This window comes from Saimiri boliviensis, chromosome 15 (genome assembly GCF_048565385.1).
Source record: "Saimiri boliviensis isolate mSaiBol1 chromosome 15, mSaiBol1.pri, whole genome shotgun sequence".
NCBI classification, from domain to species: domain Eukaryota; kingdom Metazoa; phylum Chordata; class Mammalia; order Primates; family Cebidae; genus Saimiri; species Saimiri boliviensis.
The window spans coordinates 68079015-68101694 of record NC_133463.1 but is presented as its reverse complement, the minus strand read 5'-3'; the positions used below and the strand labels follow the sequence as shown (position 1 = coordinate 68101694).

General features: G+C 39.9%; 1 protein-coding gene across 1 annotated transcript in view; it reads right to left on the bottom strand.

Moving 5' to 3' along the window:
* Nucleotides 1-22680, bottom strand: part of MAL2 (mal, T cell differentiation protein 2) — a 28670-nt gene that overhangs the window by 3449 nt on the left and 2541 nt on the right. The window contains exons 2-3 of the mRNA XM_010343714.3: nucleotides 11308-11478; nucleotides 1180-1335 (exon numbers count right to left, since the gene is read on the bottom strand). Coding sequence (XP_010342016.2) covers nucleotides 1180-1335; nucleotides 11308-11478 — 327 coding nt within the window. The remainder of the gene's footprint in view (nucleotides 1-1179; nucleotides 1336-11307; nucleotides 11479-22680) is intronic.

Genomic DNA, 22680 nt, shown 5'->3' with positions numbered 1-22680 from the left:
AAGTGCTGGGATCACAGGCATGAGCCATGGCTCTTTGGCTTAGTAACTTTTCAATTGCACAACAGCCACATGAGGCTAGTGGCCAACATATTGTACAGCACTTACAAAAAAGAAAGTTCTACTAGACAGTGCTGCTCCAGACAGATTTTAACGCCTATATGGGGAGTACTGGGTTATTTATAGGCAACCTGGAAAAAATAATAAAACATTAGGGTCACTAATTTGCCATATATTTATATTAAATATCACACTATTTCAGAAAATTTGGATTTCTAGCATCTTAAAAGTGATCTTTAACAACAAAAATACCTTAGTTCTTCAAATTATCTATACAATACCAAATGACAAATTCACTCCAGTATGTGAATTAAAGATGATTTAAAAATTTATAAATGCCCCAAGGAATGCATGTCATCTACCTATCATCTACTGCAATGGCTGCCATATTTGCCTCCCTTCCTCACCTGCACTTCCCTGAATGGCAGCAACTGCAGCTTATTCACCCCATCCTCAACAGCCAGCAAAATTACTTGATATATAGTAGGCCCACGGTATCTATTCATTGAATAAAAATAAAGTGCAAACAGCTATTGAATACTAAAGAACCAAACTGGGAAATCTCCCTTACCATGTCTGAAAGTTATAAGAAGCAAAAAACACAGTTCTTTTTGCAGACCACTCAAAACTCAGACTCCAGACCTGTACCGTCTAATATGATAGCCACTAGTCACATGTGGCTAAAACTATTAAAATAATATTAAAAATACAGTTCCTTAGTCATACTGGTTACTCCCCATTGGAGTGCAGTTGTGTGGTCTCGGCTCACTGGCTCACTGCAACTCCGCTTCCTTGGGCTCTGTAGATTTTCTCACCTTAGCCTCCCAACAGGTGGCACTACAGGCACAACACACCAGGCCTGGCCAATTCTTAATGAGAGACGGTGGCTTGCTGTGGTCTTATATGAACATCATTCTCTTTATGCTTCTGTTTAATCACCCGCAACCCTGTGAGCAAAGTGATCATGGCACTTTACTCACAGGGTTATTGTACAGATAATAGCTATGATATATTTAACATTAATGGCTAGTATTAAAGAGAACTATTGTTGCCTGAAGAGTTTCTTGGAGGCCTTGACAGTGGAGCGGAAGTGCTGGTGAACGGTACTCATTGAGTACTTACTGTGGCTGCTACGTTTATGTTATACTGGTTATCACTCAGGAGCGGCTGCAGGGTCATGGTTGTATTGCAATGCAAATCATGCAGGGATGTGGCTGCTGCTTCCAATAAAAAGGCTCCAAAATAGAAGACAAACACTGTAAAATGGTAGGCAAAATCCTAAAAGAGGAGAGAAAAGACATCTGCAATTAATAAGATATTTTTCTGTTCCGTATTTCAAATGAAGTCTAGGTTTCGCAAGATCAAAACATTTAATTAAATCATCTTAATCACGTTCTCTGTTTATCTTAGCCTGACATTTCTAAAGCAACTGTTAGAATCCAAGCAAAAATCAACCCATTTTAACGGGCACATTGGTAAACTGGTAAACCTTTCCATATACTGAATTTTATAATTATATACTATTTTAATTTGGATTAAGATGCCCCTAGAGATCAATGTTAATTAGGATAATATAAAAAAGCCATAACATATGCTGTCTTTAAAATTCAAGTAAAATAGCATTTAAATAACATATTTTTATATTATTATATGTATTCATATAAATTATATAAATTATTTTTGACCAGTTATTTTTATCATTAGAGATTTTCCACTGAAAGATTCAGAAGACTAATTAAATACATAATTCAATAACATATATCCATATGTTTGTTTCATTAAAAACATGTTATATACTTCCACACAAAGTATAAGAACTCATTTGTTAGGCTTCTTTGTATGTTGCTGACATTTAAGTGAAGCATTAACACTGTTACAGTTCATATGGTCTTACCTGAATTAATATATCAACACATCACTGTTTGTAATAGCTCCCACATATCAGATACCTTATGTGTATTATTACTCAACCTTATAACCACAATTAATTATCTCCATTTTACAAATAATTTCTTTTCAGTTAAATGACTGTTTAAAGCCAGTAAATATTAATTTTAGGAGGGAGAAAAACCTGTAGTGTGTCTGGTCCCTAAGTCCAGTTTTTTTTTTTTTTAAATTATTTTACTTTACAAAAACCTATTTATTGTTTACATATTTTGAAATATTTATACATTGTGGAATGGCTAAATGGAGCTTATATATATATATATATATATATATATATATATACATATATATATACATATATATATATATATATATATATTACTCCCCATAATTCTTTTTTTTTGTGGTGAGAACATTTAAAATCTATTATTTTAGCATTTTTCAAGAATACAATACACTGTTATTAACTATAGTCATCATGTTATACAACAGATCTCTTGAACTTATTTCTCCTAACTAAAATTTGTATCCTTTGACCAACATTTTCCACAGTCCCCCATCAGCTCATCCCTTGGGAAATCACCATTCTACTGTCTACTTCTGTAAATTCAGCTTAAGATTATGTGGTCTTTCTGTGCCTTGCTTACTTTATATAACATATTGTTCATGTATATTGCAATTGACAGGATTTCCTTCTTTCTAAAGGCTGAATTAGTAATATGAACTATGTACTGGATTTTCTTTATCCATTCATCTGCTGATAGACCCTCAGGTTTGAATCTGTATCTTGGCTGTTATGAATGATGCTGTAATGAATATGAGAATGCAGATATCTCACTGATTTTATTTCCTTCGGATATATACCTGGGCGTGGGATTGGCTAGATCATATAGTAGTTCTAACTTTTTGAGGAACTTCCACACTGTTCCCTATAATGACTGTACTGTTACATTCCTACCAACAGTGTGCAAGGGTTCCCTTTGAAGTACGCTTTCTTTCCTGTCAAACCTATTACTGATTTCTATTAGTGTTATAGCAATATTACAAAGGAGAGCATTGTACTGCCTTTGCAAATGCCCATACAGCAAATGATACTGTTTACAGGAATTGTCTTCACATCTGAAATACTCTGCTAGGACAAATTTAACTAACCATGGGTTAAAAACTACAAAGGTGTGCTTTCTATTAAATAACTCTCATTTGTAAACTGATTCACAAATGCCTTCAAAAGATTTAAGAAAAGTGTTACATACTGGCCACATGTCTAATCTATAGGATATATGCTAAATACATGTGGTTATTCAATAAATACTAGCTGACGAAGGGTCAACTCTAAATTCAAATGTCACCACTTTTAATGGCTAAATGAAATGCAGCTGGATCTTAGTAAGAAAAATTAAGAGAAAATTTGAGATCACTAGACACTCATTTAAGTTACTGAGGTGAATCCTCAGATACAGCCGATCTTGTAATAAAGAGATTCAGTGACAGGACCAGCAACTCTTGGTGTGATCTGACCCTGTGACTTCTTTACCATTAGACACCTTTTTCATGTCGGCCACATTCGCCTCATTTGGGTCTCTAGGAAGCATTTCATAGGTCAAGAATGCTACTCTTGACACATGGTATTGTTTTTGCCAGAGAGGATTCTGCCAACTAGCAGTTACTGCTTGCCCCTTCCCGTCTCTCTCTCTATTCCTGCCAGTTTTACTTCTTCCACCCTCCTTTTCAGGAGTAAGGCTTTCCTGTCCAATCCTGTTTCTTCCCCTTTCATCTTTTACAGGTGTTACTTCCCTTGTGCTCCTCACTCGATATACTTGGGTCATCCTAACCAGCTAGGGTCATATATACTCTTGGTGTTAGGAGAAAGGATATAGTGGGGAATTTATGGCAATGCCAGTGTGAAAATTACTATGGAGGTTCCTGGAGTTTTAGAGCCTCTAGTATCCTGCATTAGAGAGTGACAGGTCTGAAAAGCAGCTCCTGGTGCTAGGCCTGGTAGAGAAGAAACACTTGATTTTGAGATACCAAGTGGCCAGGCATCCAGAACTGCTTATTTTGAGTTGGGTTCCTCAGAAGCCACTAACTGAAAAAGTCAGGTGGTCCAGAGGCTGTCTCCTTGTGATGGTAAAGGCACATATGATACTGACCTGAGCAAGACCAGACAACAGGAGTTAACTGTGTGAGCAGGTAGCCTAGACTCTCACGTTACCCACCAGAGTGAAACTGCTCTCCTTCCTCAGTTCATACCTATGGCCACAGAGAAGCAGGGATTTCCTCAGGAGAACAAAACCCTGAGCTTCATTTATGGAAGAGTGGGCTCCTGGGTGGTTGCAAAGTGGAAAGGGACAGCAGCTATACTATATGTGTATTATAGCCACATTTAGAGTTGGCTTTGAAAGACAGTGGTTTGGGAATATTTTCCCAATGGGTGGAGCTGAGTGATGACGCGTGTCACACACTTTGCTTAGAAAGGAAAGTGGCCCATGGCTGCGTGTAGTGGTTCATGTCTGTAATCCTAGCACTTTGGGAGGCCGAGGTGGTGAATAACTTGAGGTCAGGAGTTCGAGACCAACCTAGGCAACATGCAGAAAGCCCATCTCTATTGAAAATACAAAAATTAGCTGGGCATGCCTGTAATCCCAGCTACTCAGAAAGCTGAGGCAGAAGAATCACATGAAGCTGGGAGGTGGAGGTTGCAGTGAGCAGAGATCCTGCCACCGCACTCCAGCCTGGGTGACAGAGCAAGACTCTGTCTCACATTAAAAAAAAGGCCACAGAGAGATTATATAGACTCATGGTCCATAGCAAATAGCCTATTGCACTTGTCAGGGCCCTGGGATAAAACAGATCACAGCTTGAGGGACAAGGAAGGGACTAGGCATGAAATGCAACCATCTTGCTGTCATTTGGTAATGCTTACCAGAAGCATCACTTTGGAATGTTATACAGACAAAAGGGCCCTTCTAGTTGATGTTAGCAAGCCTTTGTCATCGACCACCTCATACCTGTCATTGTGGGCACATAAACAGAGCACCCATGGTCAGAGAAAATGGTCATGGAAAGGCCCAAGAGCATGGACTCCTTATTGCCAAAGCTGATCTACCCACTGCTTCCTCTGAATGTTGAACCTGCCCGGAACAGAGACCAACTCTGAACTCCTGATAAGGTATTATTTTCAAGGGGACCACCAACCAGTCACCTGTAGTAAGTGAATGAAAACTGAGCTCCTACCTTCTTGGAGGGCAAAATACTTCACTCTCAAAAACAGACATGCATAATGGTTATTCTCACAAAAACAGAATTACCCTAGGGTATGGATTTATGAATTTGCTTTTCTGTCTCCCAGCACCTGAGCCACCAGCTATATGCAAGGATTTACAGAGTGCCCAATTCACAAGCATTCCAGTCTCTGACCAAGGAAAACACTTATCATCAAAGCAGAAGTGGAAACGGGTGCCCACCCACGGGCTGGATCACATACTGTACCACCTAGAAGCTGCCGGCCTGGCCTGATAGCACAGAGGAATGTCTGGATGAAGGTACAGCTTGGGGCACTAGTCTGTGAGGATGGGAGCCATCCTTTAGGACGCAGTAAATATACTGAAGAAGAGTTTCTTACGTGTTATTGTGTCCCCATGGGAAGAATGGAAACTTAGGGGTGAAAGCAAGAGTTTCCCCACTTGTCATCACTTCTAATAACTTGCTGAAATTCTTTGATTTCTGTCCCTACAACTCTAGGCCTTTCCTGGTTGGGGTCCCTGTCCCCAAAGGAGTATTCTTCACAGAGGATACAGCAATGGTCCCACTGAGCTACAAGCTATGGCTACTCCCTGGCCACTTCGAACTCTTCTGTCCAGGGACAAAAAAGCAGGCAGAGGAGTTACCATCTTGACAAAGGTAGGTGCCCCTAATCATGAGGAAACAGAGCTGCTGGAAGTCAAGACAGCAGTAAGGAGCATGTGCTTCCCTAGTGTATGTGCCACCGCAGAGCGAGAAGAATTATATGTAGAACTTAGGTGATCTACTTGAGGGCTTCTTGGAAGCCCTCTGTGCCTACTGTGATTAAAAACAGGTGTAGCAATGCTGGCCTGAAGCAGATCTGGTTGCCAGGGGCTCTTACTTTCTCAGGAATGAGAGTTTGGATTCACCTCCAGGAAACCACTGAGACCAGAGGACAGAAAAGCTGAGGAGAGGAGTGTAAAACAGTCAGCGGAAGATGAAGAAGATAAGTACCAGACGGCCTTGAGACCAACTCTAGTGAAAGGAGCTGTCATGTATCCCTCTAACCTAAGTCTTTCCTCAGGAAGAAAGGTACGCTGGAACCCCGGAGGAGCAACTATCCAGATGCATATGGAGAAATGGACCTACATTATGAAAGGAGAGACTAAGGCTGGGCACCGTGGCTGGCACCTGCACTTTGGGAGGCTGAGGTGGACAGATCATGAGGTCAAGAGATCGAGACCATCCTGGCCAATGTGGTGGACCCCCATCTCTACTAAAAATACAAAAACTACCCAGGCATGGTGGAGCATGCCTATAGTCCCAGCCACTTGGAAGCCTGAGGCAGGAGAATTGCTTGAACCCAGGAGACAGAGGTTGCAGTGAGCCAAGATCGCACCACTGCACTCCAGTGTGGCGACAGAGCGAGACTCTGTCTCAAAAAAATAAAAAAAAACTTTGGGCAGGGTGCTGTGGCTCATTATTATAATCCCAGCATTTTGGAAGACCAAGGTGGATGGATCATGAGAGGAGTTCAAAACCAGCCTGGCCAACATAGTGAAACCCTGTCTTTTCTAAAAATAGAAAAAATTAGCCAGGTGTGGTGGTGTGCACCTGTAATTCCAGCTACTTGGGAGGCTGAGGCAAGAGAAGCATGTGAACCGGGGAGGCGGAGGTTGCAGTATGCTGAGATTGCACCATTGCACTCCAGTCCAGCCCAGGCGACAGTGCAAGACACTGTATTAAAAAAAAAAAAAAAAGAAGAAGAAGAAAAAAGAAAAAGCTGGGCACAGTGGCTCACACCTGTAATCCCAACACCGTGGGAGGCCAAGGTGGTGGATCACCTGAGGTCAGGACTTTGAGACCAGCCTGACCAACATTGGAGAAACCCTGTCTATACTAAAAATATAAAAAACTAGCTGGACGTGGTGGTGCAGGCCTGTAACCCCAGCTACTCTGGAGGCTGTGGCAGGAGAATCACTTGAACATGGGTGGCTGAGGTTGCTGTGAGCTGAGGCCATGCCATTGCACTCCAGCCTGGGCAGCAAGAGCGAAACTCCATCTCAAAACAAACAAACAAAAAAAACCTGTTGCATCTAATTGTGTACTGTACACATTTTCCATCAAGAAAGAAATTGATATTTAGCTATGAGGAGTGCACGTAGCTGACAGCCTCCAGCTTCAGTGGATTTGGGATCTGCTACAATGGGTGAGCCAAGGCCACATTCTTCCAGGATATCTCCCAACCCCACTACTGACAGACAGCACAGTGGAGATTCTAGTGCCTGGCCACTTGTGCCCCAACACAAAAGTCTTGAAGGATCGGCTGTGCTCTGAAGTTTTAGATTGATGTGGTCAAGAACTTGTGGCATACATCAATCTGGGTTTTCTTCCTTATCTTCCTTTTACAAGTGTTATCTCCCCTTTCCCTCAAACAAAGAGTAACAACAACAAAATGCACAAAAAGCCCAAACCAAAACTCTTGTACCTCTAAATCCATCTTAGAGTCTGCTTCCCAGTGGATCTGAGATGACACCTACGTTGTTTTGGCATGCTAGGCTTTTGCTTTTTGGCTATTAACATAACATTAATTAATGCATTGATTATGTAACAATTTCTTATGTTGTCTAGTATAACAAACTCAGAGTGACTACTGGACCTGTTTTTCACAATTGTATTCCCAGGGCCTAGTATAGTGCTTACTACTCAGTAAATACTCCCAACTTCTGGAGAGCTATACCCATATTTGTATTTGGCCATCCTGAATGTATCATTCTCATTTGTGTAAGAAGTTCTTCCACAAGGCTCACTCATGACATTTGACAGCCCAGATCATTTCTGCTAAGCCAGTGGTTCTCAAATGATAGCCTGCATCAGAACCACCTGGAGAGCTTGTTTAAACACAGACAGCTGAGTCTTACTCCCAGAGTTTCTGACTTAGCTCACAGTGGAACTTGAGAATGTCCATTCCTGACACGTCTCCAGATGCTGCTGCTCGTCTGGCCAGGACCACCATTTGCGAACCTCTGCCCTAGGCCCCTGGCCTCCACTTATTAACAGATGAACCCAGCCTCTTTCTTAGTCACCTTCATGTACTCTTGCTCTTCCAACCTTCTCAATGCTCACATACCCCAGAGCACTGCCCACTTGTGTTCCCCTTTTCCTTGGGCAACCTCAGCCTCAAGCATAGCTTGGTTTTTGTTTTCCTTCACAAGTGACTATATCCTACATTCTTGTCTTAAGCCCATGCATTGCTCTTCAGTTCAGGGTCAAACTTCTATCTACTAGTTTAATAAAAAAGCTGCATTGTATATAGGGGGATGCTGGTTTACATTAACAGCAAGAAAAGAAGGATGACACCCACTTTGAACCTTAGCTTTCTCTTTTTTATAAATGAGAACAAGAACAGAGGACACGTAGGATATTAAGCAGTGGATGGAGCTGGAGCCTGTTATTCTAAGTAACTCACTTGTTATTTGAAAACCAAATATTGTATGGTCTCAGTTGTAAGTGGGAGCTAAGCTATGGCACTGGAGACTCAGGAATGGGCAAGGAGAGGAGAGGGAGGGATTAAAAAACACAAACTCCATATTGGGCACAATGTATACTACAACTCAGGGGACTGAGTACACTAACATCTCAGATTTCACCACTATGCAATTCATCCATGTAATACAAAATCACTTATGCCCTACAAGCTATTGAAATAAAAAAAATTAAAAACTAAAAATATATTAAGTGATGTCCATAACAGGCAAATGATCAAATGTGTGACAGTTAGTTATACTATGGGGCAATAAAGAGAAATATGTTTAGGTGCATAGGACTTTTAAATAGCTCTTTTTCCTAAAATGTATCTTTCCTTAGTACCTTTCCTGTACAAAGGAAACTATAAATTTATAATCTTCTGTTTAAGGTTCAACAAAAATGGTATTTTTTCCTCTCCATACACACACAAATACAGAAAAACTATTTCAAAACCAAAATCTCATCATTTGCCTAGAATACAGCAAGGCAAGTATTTTAGCACTTTATATCTGTTATTAGATATTTTATTTTTATTTCACTATATCAAAGCTAGAAAGCTCAGGAAAAACTACTGAAGCTATCAATCATGAATGTAAATTTAATTTCTTAAAAACTAGAAGAAATAGTAAACTCAATATCCTACAACAAATACATCTAAAAATAAGTTCTTTATCATAATGCATTCTTGCTTCCTTCAAGCATGGCATAAAGTGGTAATAAACTATCATCACAGGGGGAAACAATTATTTTTGAGCCAACAGTTCCAGAAAGCAACAATTAAAAATTGTTACCAACTAGTGACAATTCCATTATATACATGGCTAAAAAGTTTTCCTGGGAGAGAGTGTATAAAATATGTTACCAAACTATCAAAAGCAAGCCATGCAATTAAAAAAAAAATGACTAAATAACAATCCCCATCAAGCTAACATTGACTTTCTTCAAAGAATTGGAAAAAAAAAAAAAAAAACAAAAACAACCTTACACTTCATATGGAACCAAAAAAGAGCCCGCAGAGCCAAGAAAATCCTAAGCCCCCTCCCCACAACCAAAAAAAAATAAAAAATAAAAAAAAAGCTGGAGGCATCGGTTACCTGACTTCAAATTATACTACAAGTCTACAGTAATCAAAACAGCATGGTACTGGTACCAAAACAGAGATATAGATCAATGGAACAGAACAGAGGCCTCAGAAATAATGCCGCACATCTATAACCATCCAATCTTTGACAAACCTGACAAAAACAAACAATGGGAAAAGGATTCCCTATTTAATAAATGGTGTTGGGAAACCTGGCTAGCCATATGTAGAAAACTGAAACTGGACCCCTTCCTTATACCTTATACAAAAATTAACTCAAGATGGATTAAATATTTAAACATAAAACATAACGCCATAAAAACCCTAGAAGAAAACCTTCCCAATACCATTCAGGGTGTAGGCATGGGCAAGGACTTCATGACTAAAACACCAAAAGTAATGGCAACAAAAGCCTAAATAGACAAATGGGATACAATTAAACTAAAGCGCTTCTGCATAGCAAAAGAAACTATCATCAGAGTGAACTGGCAACCAATAGAATGGGGAAAAATTTTGCAATCTACACATCTGACAAAGGGCTAATATCCAGAATCTACAAAGAACTTTAAACAGATTTATAAGAGAAAAACAATCCCATCAAAAAGTGGGTGAAGAATAGAACAGACACTTTTCAAAAGAGGCAGCCAACAAACATTTTAAAAAGCTCATCATGACTAGTCACTATAGACATGCAAATCAAAATCACATTGAGATACCATTTCATGCCAGTTAGAATGGCGATCATTAAAAAATCAGAAGACAACAGATGCTGGAGAGGATGTGGAGAAGTAGGAACACTTCTACACTATTGGTGGGAGTGTAAATTAGTTCAACCATTGTGGAAGACAGTGTGGTGATTCCTCAGAGATCTAGAACTGGAAATACCATTTGATCTAGCAATCCCATTATTGGGTATATACCCAAAAGATATAAATCATTCTATTATAAAGACACATGCTCACACCTGTTTTTGCAGCACTGTTCACAATAGCAAAGAGTTGGAACCAACCCAAATGCTCATCAGAGATAGACTGGATAAAGAAAATGTGGCACATATACAGGGAGAGGACCATCACACACCAGGGCTTGTCGGGGGGTGGGGGAGATGGGTAGGGGGTTTGGGGAGGGATAGAAGGGTGTGGGGGGATTGGGGAGGAATAGCATTAGGAGAAATACCTAATGTAGGTGACAGGGTGATGGATGCAGCAAACTACCATGGCATGTGTATATCTATGTAACAAACATGCATTTTCTGCACATGTACCTCATAACTTAAAGTATAATAAATTTTAAAAAATTGTAATGCCATTCACTTGCTGTATGAAATGAAACAGTTTTTAAGAGTCATCTAAGCTACAGGAGTAACAGAATTATTTCTCAGCTCTATCAACACAGAGATTTCACAAACTGGGGCCCTGTTGTCCATCAAGGACATTAGAGACAACAGGCAGAACTAGGACTCTGGCTTTTCAGAACAGAATGGAATGTAGGTTTCTCCATCTTCTTGCAAAACAGACTTAAAAAGCCCTTACCAGAAAGTTCCAGTTGGCATCAATTTGGGTCACCATCCCAGAGAGGAACATGCCCAAAAAGAGGAGCGAAAAGAAAAATGCCGTCACGGACACAAACATGACCCATCCTTGTAGCAGAGGTAGAGGAACATTGGAGGAGGCAACCAAAATCCAGACGAGACCCCCGAACAGCTGAAAGAAAAAAAGAAAGAGGGTAATTGCTTTGCTTAAAAGATACCTTTCATGCAACATAATTAAACATGCTTGTGTTACCCTCGGTGATGCTTTTATTTTCTTCCCCAGACCCCTGCACATACTGCAGCAACCCCACCCCTTCTATTTTCTCCTTATTATGCAAGATCCCTTCTGTTTTTAGATGCAAGACCAATCCTCCTACTTGGAGGATTGATCCGACTCCACAACTGTATCTTCAGGTTGGACTCTCTTCTTTAACCCATGTACATGCCCAGCATTCCCTCACCATTGAAAAATACCTTCCTTTAACTTCATTGATCTCTGACTACCACCCTTTCAATGAAGGTATTTTTTCAGTCAACCATTTTACCAAATTCATCTGTGCTTGGTTTCTACTTCCTCTCCTTGAAGCTGCTCTTCACATCACTATAAACCAGCTTTTGCCCGAACTTCTTAGGGAGTTTGTTAATAAAAAATGATTAGAATAATAATTATAGCTGTTATATATGGTGGTAAACAAAAAAAACTACCATCATATACTGAGTATCTCTTATGTGCTGGACACTGGAATAAGTACTTCACTTATCTGTGGATCTAATAATAAATACCTACTACATTTCAAGCATTATGCCAGGTGCTGGGAATCAAGTGGTAAACAGGTTACTCTTGGTTTCTGTCACTACTGAACTCAAAGTCCATTAGAGGAAAAAGACAAGCAAGTGATTAAAAAGCTGCTTCGTAAATGTCACAATTGAACAAATAATGGGCACTGCAGGTCCACACAGCAAGGGCTCTAAATCCACATTTGAAAAGAAAGTAAATACTTCCTAGAAGCAAAATCCAAAGCACAGTGCTATGGGGTAAAAAAGAGGGAGGAAAGTGGGTTCCAGGGTGGGAGCTGACAGGAGCCCAGCACAGGTGAAGAACAAAGCCCAGCAAGACAGGAGGGGCATGCGCGGGTGGGGACTGGTGAAAACTACACTGGAGACTGGGCAAGGAGGTGCCAAAGCTCAGGGCAAGGAACTGAAGTTCATCTAAGGGTAACTGCAAAGCCAACATCATCTTGAGCAGAAACTAGCAGGGTCAAGATTCGCCTTTAGAAATTTCTCTCTGGCTAGAATGTGAGAATGGACTGGGGAGGAAAGGGTGGATGGCAGGGAGCCACACAGGAGGCTGTTATACCAACAGAGTATAAGAATCAGAACAGAGGACAGAGAGAAAGGCATAGATTAGAGAGAAATTTAAAAGTGGACATAATAATTGGTAAGCGATCAGATGTGGGACACAACAGAAAAAGAACAGATAAGGAAAATACCCAGATTTCTGGCATGAGTCACTAGGCTTGAGAGAACACCGGAGAATACCGCAGGAGAAATGGGGTGAAGATAATGAGTTTTATGCATTGGTCACCATTGTCTCCTCCATACTATGCATTCTTTGCATGGTATTCCAAGCCATTTGTGATCTGACATGTCTTTTTCATCCTTGTCTCTTGCCACTATGCCCTCACATTTTGTATTACAGGGAGAAAAAAATCCACAGTTCCATGACAAAGATCTTTCACATCAAAGTAGCCTGTTACTTGCTGGCTGTGAATGCCATTCCCTCCCTATGTGTACTTGAGATACTCCCACTTGTATCTAATCATGAACACGTCATTTACAACATTTTTCCTGAGATCCACCCTTAGCTCAGTTATGCCTCCCTCCACTGGGCAACCTCCCTGTTAGAGCTTTGTTACATCAATGAGAAACACTGTAATTAAATCCCTTTGGCTCTCCACTTACGCTACCAGGCCTTCTTGGGAGCATACTGCTTTATATGTCTCTGCACATATAAAGCATTTATTAATCTACACAGTAATCCTTTCCTAACCATCAGTCAGGTACTGTGCTAGATTTGGCAGCACAAAACCTTAGGCCTGCATACCTGCCCTGAAAACACCTCAAGAAAGTGAGAATCTCTCTTTCTCTCTCATAATACACACACACCCCCAGAGAGAGAGTGAGGTAGAGCAAGCTCCTAATTATTTGCTTAGTGAACAAACTAATGCTCATGAGAACAGTTTAAGCTCCAAATATTAAAAATACTCATCTGTACATTGCATTTAAGTGTCTAGATATCCAATTTACTTCACAAGTCTCTGAACATTAAAAACACAAGTTTTAATTCAAGCTTCAAGAAAAGGCCCAATCATATAATTTGTTACTACTTTGAAGAAACATTTTTGAAAGCATAAATGATCACTTGAGCAATGATAATCAAATCACCAGTCTAAAAACTGTATAGTTGTGGTGTATACCTGAAGTCCTAATGTCAAATGAAAAATTAACAATTGATCCAGAAAGTGTTATGAAATAAATCTAATGAATGTCAGTGCATATTAAAAGTTCAATCACCACCTTATCAATGCCTGTAGAAGAAACCAACTTATTCCTAATAAAAAAGTATCTACTTTTATATACTACCAAATAAATATCTGATGGCGATAAGAATGTCTTTAGTAGATCAATCTTTCCCTTTTTCTTCCACTTCTTGTAGCATTTTCTTACTCTCCCACAAAGAATAACCTACAAAACTTTCAATTTAGTTTGAGAAACATACATCATTATTAAATAGCTCTTATGGGTTATTTCCTGAGAACTTATGTAAAAATATAAAGGATAATAAAAAGGAATTGCCCACTGTTTATTAGGGGCAGGCAGAGCCAAATACATAAACATAATGAGTTAGGGATTATGATACATTCACACCTCTAAAGAGAAGGCTATGTGATCTTTTGGAATTAAACACAGCATTTACTAAACCCAGACTGGACCTCAAACAGACCAGCCCCAAACCTACTGCTAGGCACTGTAGAAGAACACTCAAGGAAAAAAAAAAAAAAGGCAAGGTTCCATCTCCAGGAGCTTGAAATAAGGAAGAAAGAGACACCATTAAATGGATTCAGGAGCAGATTGTGGTGGGTGCTATAAAAAGAGCTCACTCAACAGAGTGCTCTGAGAGGCTGGGAGAGGGGAGAAAATACATAACAGGAAGAATGTGGAAAGGTAGGCAGGGGAGGCAGGCTTCCAAGCAAGCTTTCGAGACAGACCAAGGCTTTGACAGCAGAGGCTATATTGTAAAACAGTATAGATTAACTGTTCTTAATGTACTCAGAATTATAGCTCTTCGAACAGCTCAAAGGCTTGGGAAGGAAACTAAGTGCTACATGAACGGAGGTCCGATTCACCTCCTGATTTGTGGGGTGTTGCTGCATGGAAAAGGGAGAAGGAAGGAGTGTATGAACACCCCCTCTCTCTCACCCACATAAATACATATGATACATCCTTACATTCCCTCAGAATACATCTGAGATTCTGTGAAATCTAGGCTCGCTTTGCGAGAGAGAGGATGGGGGAAAGAACATAACGGAGCCCACTTTGGAGAGCCACGTTTCTCATTTTGAGACTGTCATACTGATGTATGGGTCACTCTGGCCTTAACTCAGTTATTATTCCCTACTTTGTGATTTCCTTTTGATAAAAGCTACTTTTCTTCTTGAGCTTCCCAACTTGGATCCAACGAAAAAACGGAACTTAAAAAAACTGAGATTACCAATGCTCAGTCTATTCACTTCATGTAATTCTGTGCATTAGTGAACTTAGAGTGTTTGCAAAAACAGTTTAATTATCAGCATTCCTGTTTAGTAGAGATGACACTGGAGGCGGCCACATTTTTGGAGGTAAAAAGCAGAGCAAAAACATGGTTAAATCTGACAGAGAACAGATGATAAATGCCGTAGCAACCGCAGAGTACACACTGTGAAGAAAGGTATTCAGAATCATATGTTTCGCCCACGTTGTTCTCATCATCTTGGATATGAATCCATATTTTGACCCCTTCTCTACCACTGCCTTCCACTGCTTTCTAAGGTTTTAAAAAGTCCAATAATTATATATAAAACAGCCAAATGCTCCTCAATTTGAAATTTAAGAAACTAAGTCAGTGCTCATGACTTCAAACCTCAAGCTCTAACAAAAAGACTACCTCTGCTTCCAGATACTGCAAAGGTAAAAACCTCCCAGAAGTAGGTATCAGCCTTCCCCTGAGACTCGGTGATCTCTTATCTCCTTAACCCATCTTTAGGTGTACTGGGTACACACCAGAAGTCCTCAAATATATTCTGAGTTGCAGGTATTAAATTGCTACACATTCCTAAAACGAATGATCTTCTTTGTGGTTTAACATAGGTTTGTTATGTTCACTTGGTCTCCGCAGACCAGAAAGGTATGACTTGGCTGAATCCCTCCCATAAGAAAACCACAGAATTATTTATCTGCAAATCACACTAAAGTGAACCCTCAGAGTTGGTGTTAAAACATGTTTTCGCTAGAAACCGTGGAATGGGAAAAATACATCGTCCCATGGGAAAACATGCTCTTGGGCAAGCAGCAACTCTTGCAATTATGAGTGCATGGATTACAGGCGCCTTAACAAATCTCCTATTTGGATGGTCTTATGTTCCCAAAGGAATCATTTTGCAAATGCCCTTGTTCTTTTCAAATGTCACTTCTTTCCAAATTACCTGCTTTTAAACATGCCCTCTGACAGCTAACAATTTTTTCAATTTGACACCTCCATCTTAGTATACCCACAAAGTAAACAGGCTACTTTCTACTGTGACCTATCTTCAGTGAATGTTTGGAATGAGAACTGTAAAAGGTAAGTGAATCTGAAAGTATAAAAGACTGGCTAAACTACCCATAAGGGAAAACATTATTTAGAACTTTCCGTATTAAGTTGCCTTTTTCGAATTCTCCTGTTATCTATATATTGGACATTGCATTATTCTACTGCAGTGAGAATGAACAACCAGCAAAGAGGAAAGGTGGAAAAAAAAAGTGTCTCCCAGCCTGGTCTGTAGAGTTACAGTAAGAGGTTGAAGCTAATGGTGATAGCAGAAATATTACTTAATATTTACTGAGCTCTTATAAACATTGTTATAAGCGTTTTATTTGTGTCAATTTAATCCTCACAAACCTTGAGACAATATTATTATTCCTATTTTGTAGATAAGTTAATTGAGGTACAAATCCATTAATAACTTGTCCCTAGTTCTACAGTTAATAAGTGTTAGACCTGAAATCTGAACTTGGCAATTGGCTTCCAGAACTTACGATTTTAACATTATGCTATTCTGCCCCCTCATGGTTTAGTGTTCATTCTAAAGCAGTTTTCTACCCATTTTCCATATGATTCCCTAAAATCATATAAAATTGGGTAGATAAGTGCATGCATTTCTCTGAGGACACAGTCCACACCTTTCATCAGAATCACCTGTAACCCCTTCTGCTTTAATGGATGTTTACTTATGGGGTGCTGCACATGAAACATCATGGTTACAGATGGGTGTAGTATGTTCAGGAATTTATCAGCTAGAAAAAAAGATTACCTACATTAGCTCCATTTTACATACAACTTGCATTTTGAAATATTTCTTTAAACTGGAAACATACTTCAACCAACAGATAAAATGACTGGTAGATATATTTACAAGGCAGCCCACACAAGTGTAGATTCATTCACAATGCAACCGTAGTTCAGTGGTACCACTACTAGGCATACTGCTGCCCCCCTTCCCAAGCTCACTATCTCTCCTGTAATGCTTCTTTTCCTACAGCCCTCTCTCTTTGCACTCCAGCCTCTGTCCTTCATCCCCTGAGAATAGAGAATTGATCACATTTGCCCATGCTTCTGTCTATGCTGCCAGTAAAAATTTTGCTGAATAACTAAACCCCAGTACCATGTTTTCCAGAAAGACTTCCCTGGCCAGATGCCATCCCTTGGTGCTTCCATGGTTACTGGTGCATGTATTCTCCACAGCAATTACAACAAGTGGATTAAAATCATGGGTCCACATGCTTGTTTCACACACTAGACTGTGACGTCAGAGTTGGTGACATTGCCTTTAACATCTCTGTATGCTCAGAACTCAGGATGGTGCTTTCTACAGAAGGTCCTCAGTCCATTCTCCTTGAAATGAATGGAAACTAACCGGGTATGTAATGAATGGAATCCAACCGGCATGTGTAATGAATGGTTCCAGAAGAGAATGTTCTAGAAGTGCAGCTTGGGATGCTAGGAACACACTGCTGTCTAGAACCCAGCTAACTCCCTGGTTCATGCTGGATGTCCAAATATAGGCATGAAAACTAGTGTATCAGCTGGGCATGGTGGCTCATGCCTGTAATCCCAGCACTTTGGGAGGCTGAGGCGGGTGGATCATGAGGTCAGGAGTTCAAGACAAGCCTGGCCAAGATGGTGAAACCCCATATCTACTAAAAATACAAAAATTACAAAAATTAGCCTGGTGTGGTGGCAGGTGCCTGTAATTCCAGCTACCCGGGAGGTTGCAGAGAATTGCTTGAACCCGAGTGGTGGAGGTTGCAGTTAGCCAAGATCGTGCCACTGCACTCCAGCCTGGGTGACAGAGTAAGACTCTGTCTCAAAAAAAAAAAAAAAAAAAAAAAAAAAAAAAAAAAAATAGAAAGAAAACTAGTGAAGCAAGAATATGTACTTCTCAATTCTCAAGTTATTGCTGGCAACACCCACCACTTAGTATCAGATCGCAGGGGACTGAGATGAAAAGTTATGGGAAAGTTTGTACCTCTTGCCAGTTGAGTTATGACACCCAATTTAAATGTTTTTTCGGCCCCGTATTTGCCCACATGACCTATTCCTACTATAATTGCCCCTGGAACTTTTGACCAGGGTAAGTCTTGTGCCTTCTCCCAGTCCCCATGCTCCCCTCATCAGTCCCCATGAATCCTGTAACCATGCTCACTTCCGTCCAAACTGCTTCTGGACTGGCCCTGGTATAGGCCTGCATTAGAGAGGTAAGGCAGCAAGTTTTTTTTTTTTTTTTTTTTTCTCTCTTTTTTTTTTTAACTAGGAAAAGGAAAACAGAAACAATTCTTGGATGTAATGAGAAATGACATAGATACAAGAGGCTAAGGACCAAAATATATTAATACTCATTACAAAAGAATTTCTACTTTTTAGCTTTACATTTGAAAGCTTTAAAAATAAGTCTGAGAATGCTACAGAGAGTTCTACTTTCTTCCTCCCCCTCTGACCTAAACCTCTAGTTCAGCTGCTTAAATAGCTGACACTGACCCTAAAATGGAAAGCTCATATTACAGAGGAGAAATGTGTCCTCGTTCTTTTTATTCTTGTTTATCATAATTCCCCTTGATTTGGAAAATTCTCTTTTCATGTTTATAAGTAACTATCATTTTTAGGTTAAAATTGTTCCTGCATGCCAATGCCCTGACACTGGAGAGACCCATATAAATCATGTCCTCCTTCCTTTCTTTTTACCTTCCTCCTTCTCATAGTTATTATACAAAAGTTCAGATTGTCATATATGTTGTCTATGAAAGGACATGGCCCTATCATATAAAATAGAACACTTAGGAAATTCAGGTCAAAGTGTAGAAACCTGGAGAAGAATTATGGCAGTTTACATGTTGGGCAAGATTTAAGAAAGCGTCTACTTCCAACCTGCCTTTCTCCCCTCCAGCCAGTGTCTCCAGACCATTTTCACACACTGCTCAGTTTGTACTATAGAACAAAAAGGAGCATTTGTTAAGTACTGCACGTGCATGAAACTGGGTATGCCAACCTGGTTCCTGTCCTTTGTCATTACAGGGTCATTTCTATTCAGCCATATCATTGCAAATATACCATGTCCACAGCTCCTACCACCACATACATTTCTATAAGGTTCTACAAAACAAATCTCTTCTCTGTGACTTTTTCCTTTGGGGCTCAAGGTGAATTTTTACAGCTACTTGGTTTAAAGTATTCCATATTTCAGTTCTTCATAGTTTTTTTTTAAAGGAATGCCAGTGGGGGCAAGTGATTGTTGATAGTAATCTCTGGTGGGGCCACTGGTTTATTTTCTCTTAGAAACTTCAAAGGTTATTTATTTATTTATTGCAACCTCTGCAGTGAGCTGAGTTTCATTAACATCTATTTTTCTGGCATAATTTCTCTGAGTTACATCTTATATTTAAGTTTAGCTTAGGTATCATTTTGAGTCAAGTCAAACTTTACATCCTTAGTTGACTTCTTAAACCTCAAACTTCTGACTGACTTCCCAGGTTCAAGCAATTCTCCTACCACAGCCTCCCAGGTAGCTGAGATTACAGGCATGCACCACCATGCCTGGCTAATTTTGTATTTTTAGTAGAGATGGGGGTTTCACCATATTGGTCAGGCTGGTCTCGAACTCCTGACCTCAGGTGATCCACCTGGCTCGGCCTCCCAAAGTGCTGGGATTACAGGCATGAACCACTGTGCCTGGCCTAAAGGTTATTTTAATGTGGATGAAGATTTTTAATCCAGAGGCAAAAGAAAAAAAATACTTAAAATTTTAAAACCTATTTAGGAGACAACTATGTCCATGGATAGTTCTCTTGTACACTGCAAATAAACAGTGTCCCTTCTCAGTCAAAATTTATTTTCCGGGCAATAAAAGAAAACTGTATACATCAGAACATATACATGTTATCTAGTCCAAAGTCAAAGCTTTCAGTTGAAAATAACTTGAAGTCCCTTCCATAGATTTATCTGCATGACTGCACCTGCCTCTCCCACAGCCCCTCCCTCACAATCATCCTTTCATTAACATTTTTTTTTCTGGCATAATTCCTCTGAGTTACATCTTATATTTAAGTTTAATCCAGGTTTCATTTTGGGGCAAGTCAAACTTTACATGCTTAGTTAACTTCTGAAACCTCAAACCTCTCTCTCGGCTTCTCTATCCTTCTTTCCTTGGTCCTGTTTCACGTTCTTTTCATCCCTTCTCTAAACAATTGCAATAGGCCCCCTAACTGCTCCCCGCTGCCCTCAATCTCTTTCTTTTACCACCGAACTTTATCGCTCAAAGGTTTCCAAGACACAAGTTGGATCAAGTTTATCCCTGTCCTTCAGAGCTTCCCATCACAGATAAGAAATCCAATGCCTTGGCCTAGCACTTCTCAGCAAACCAGAACCTGATCTGCCCACCAAAATCTCACAACCGACAGAACGTTCTCGTCATTGTCCTTCCTCTCTCCATGTTTGCACATGTCCTTTTTTCTACCTGGAATTCTCTTTCCCATTTTCTAATAAACTATGGCTCATCATTGAAGGCTAACCTCAAATGTCCCCACTTATTAAAGCTGCTTGTTCTGGCCTCTCCAGAAGTCAGACGTACTCTACCCTGCTTTTCCACAATATTTCTTATAAACCTATATTAGCACTTCATACACCGCACTGTAATTTTTTCATGACTTTATATTCCACCAAACAGTAATTTCTTTTAGGGGCAGGGGCTATGTTAGTTGCTCTATTTTCAGGGCATAAAAGAAGGCTTGATGCATAGTATGTTTTTAATTATATGCCGAGTAAATGAAAACTATGGTGTCACCCAAAACGCTGCAGTTAGAAGCATGTGAATTAGAGTCCTAGAGTATCTCTCACAAAGATAAATGTGAATAAATAACTTGGCAAATATAAGTAGTTTCTTAAACGCTGAAACTGTAAAATAAAACACAGCAAATTCAATGATGATCTGTGTTCTTTTTTGCAATTAATACTATTAAAATTCATTTTTTCTTGTGCATTTTACAAGGTAAGCCCATTGAGAAAAGGGACCCTAAATATCTTGTTCAGCCCAATAGTACAGATGCTCCACTGTCATTTTTTAAAGTAGACAGACCCACCTGGAAAATGTTTTAGCTGCAGTCTACTTCCCATACTTAATGATTTCTTCCCTGAATGGTAGTTACTTTTGTGTATTAGTCTCAACTAGATTATAGGTCTTTCTGGCGAGGAAGGGTTTAAACATCTTTGTTCTCAGAGGAGTGCCTTGCGCATAGTAGGTATTCAGTAAGTGCCCAATGAGTGATTTTTAGAAAATATTCACTCAGAAAACTGAGATTTTGAAAATGAGAATTCCGAAGGTAATGTCTGCCATCCTAAACTAAAAAGCTTAGCTTTGCAATACTAACTTAGTATTAAAGTCTGTGGCAAGTATGCATTGGTAAATATTGCTAGGGCCAAAACCAAGGGGCTGACAATTAGGTATCCAGGAGTGGGACACACCTATTTTAAAAGGGACATGGATGAACCTGGAAACCATCATTCTCAGCAAACTGACACAAGAACAGAAAATCAAACACCGCATGCTCTCATTCATAGGTGGGTGTTGAACAATGAGAACAAATGGACACAGGGAGGGGAGCACTACACACTGGGGTCCATTGGGGGGAAATGGGGGAGGGATGGGGGGTGGGGAGGTGGGGAGAGATAGCATGGGGAGAAATGACAGATATAGCTGAGGGGAAGGAAGGCAGCAAATCACACTGCCATGTGTGTACCTATGCAACAATCTGGCATGTTCTTCACATGTACCCCCAAACCTAAAATGCAATAAAAAAAAGAAGAAAAAAAATCACTATGCATGTGAAGTTGTAATATTCTCCACCTAAGAAGCCAGTGCCATAATGCTTTACCTGGTGCTGGGAGACTGGTACTATTTATATATTTTGTAGTATCTCCCCAACAAACGACTTACATCTGAGAGACTGTGAATATAATACACTAAGGGGGATTGGGAATGAATTCTTCGAGCCAAGTTAAATTGTTAGTGTGAGAACCAGACTTCAAGAATGTGGTGCCAGTAGCGTAGTCAACTACTGATAGCCCAGTCAGGTACAATTTTCACATGTTAAGTTTCAGAAGGCAATGGGACAGAAATGAAGAATTCTTAAAGACAAATGAATTTGAATAGAAGGTCAAAATTAAAATGGAGTTTGAGGATATCCAGAAACGCAGGCAGAGGTTAAAATAACGGGTCCCCAGCATAGAGATCACTTAGCATTTAGGACTGTGCCTGGGAAATACTCACATTTAATTTACAGGTTGAGGAATTTTTGGGAAGGAGCATAGGAGATGGAAAATTTTAAAAGAATCAGAGAGAAACTGAGGCATCTAGGAGCTAAGATGTTTCGAAAGTGTTCACTCAGCTCCTAGCTGCACATCCACTCAAGATGGGTATTCTAAATAAAGGAGAAATACGGCAGCTTTGAGCTCTGCTCTCTTAAAGCATGTAAACCCATTTCTCTAAACAGTCCTAAAGGATGAGAGCTGAGGAGCTGTAGTTTGACT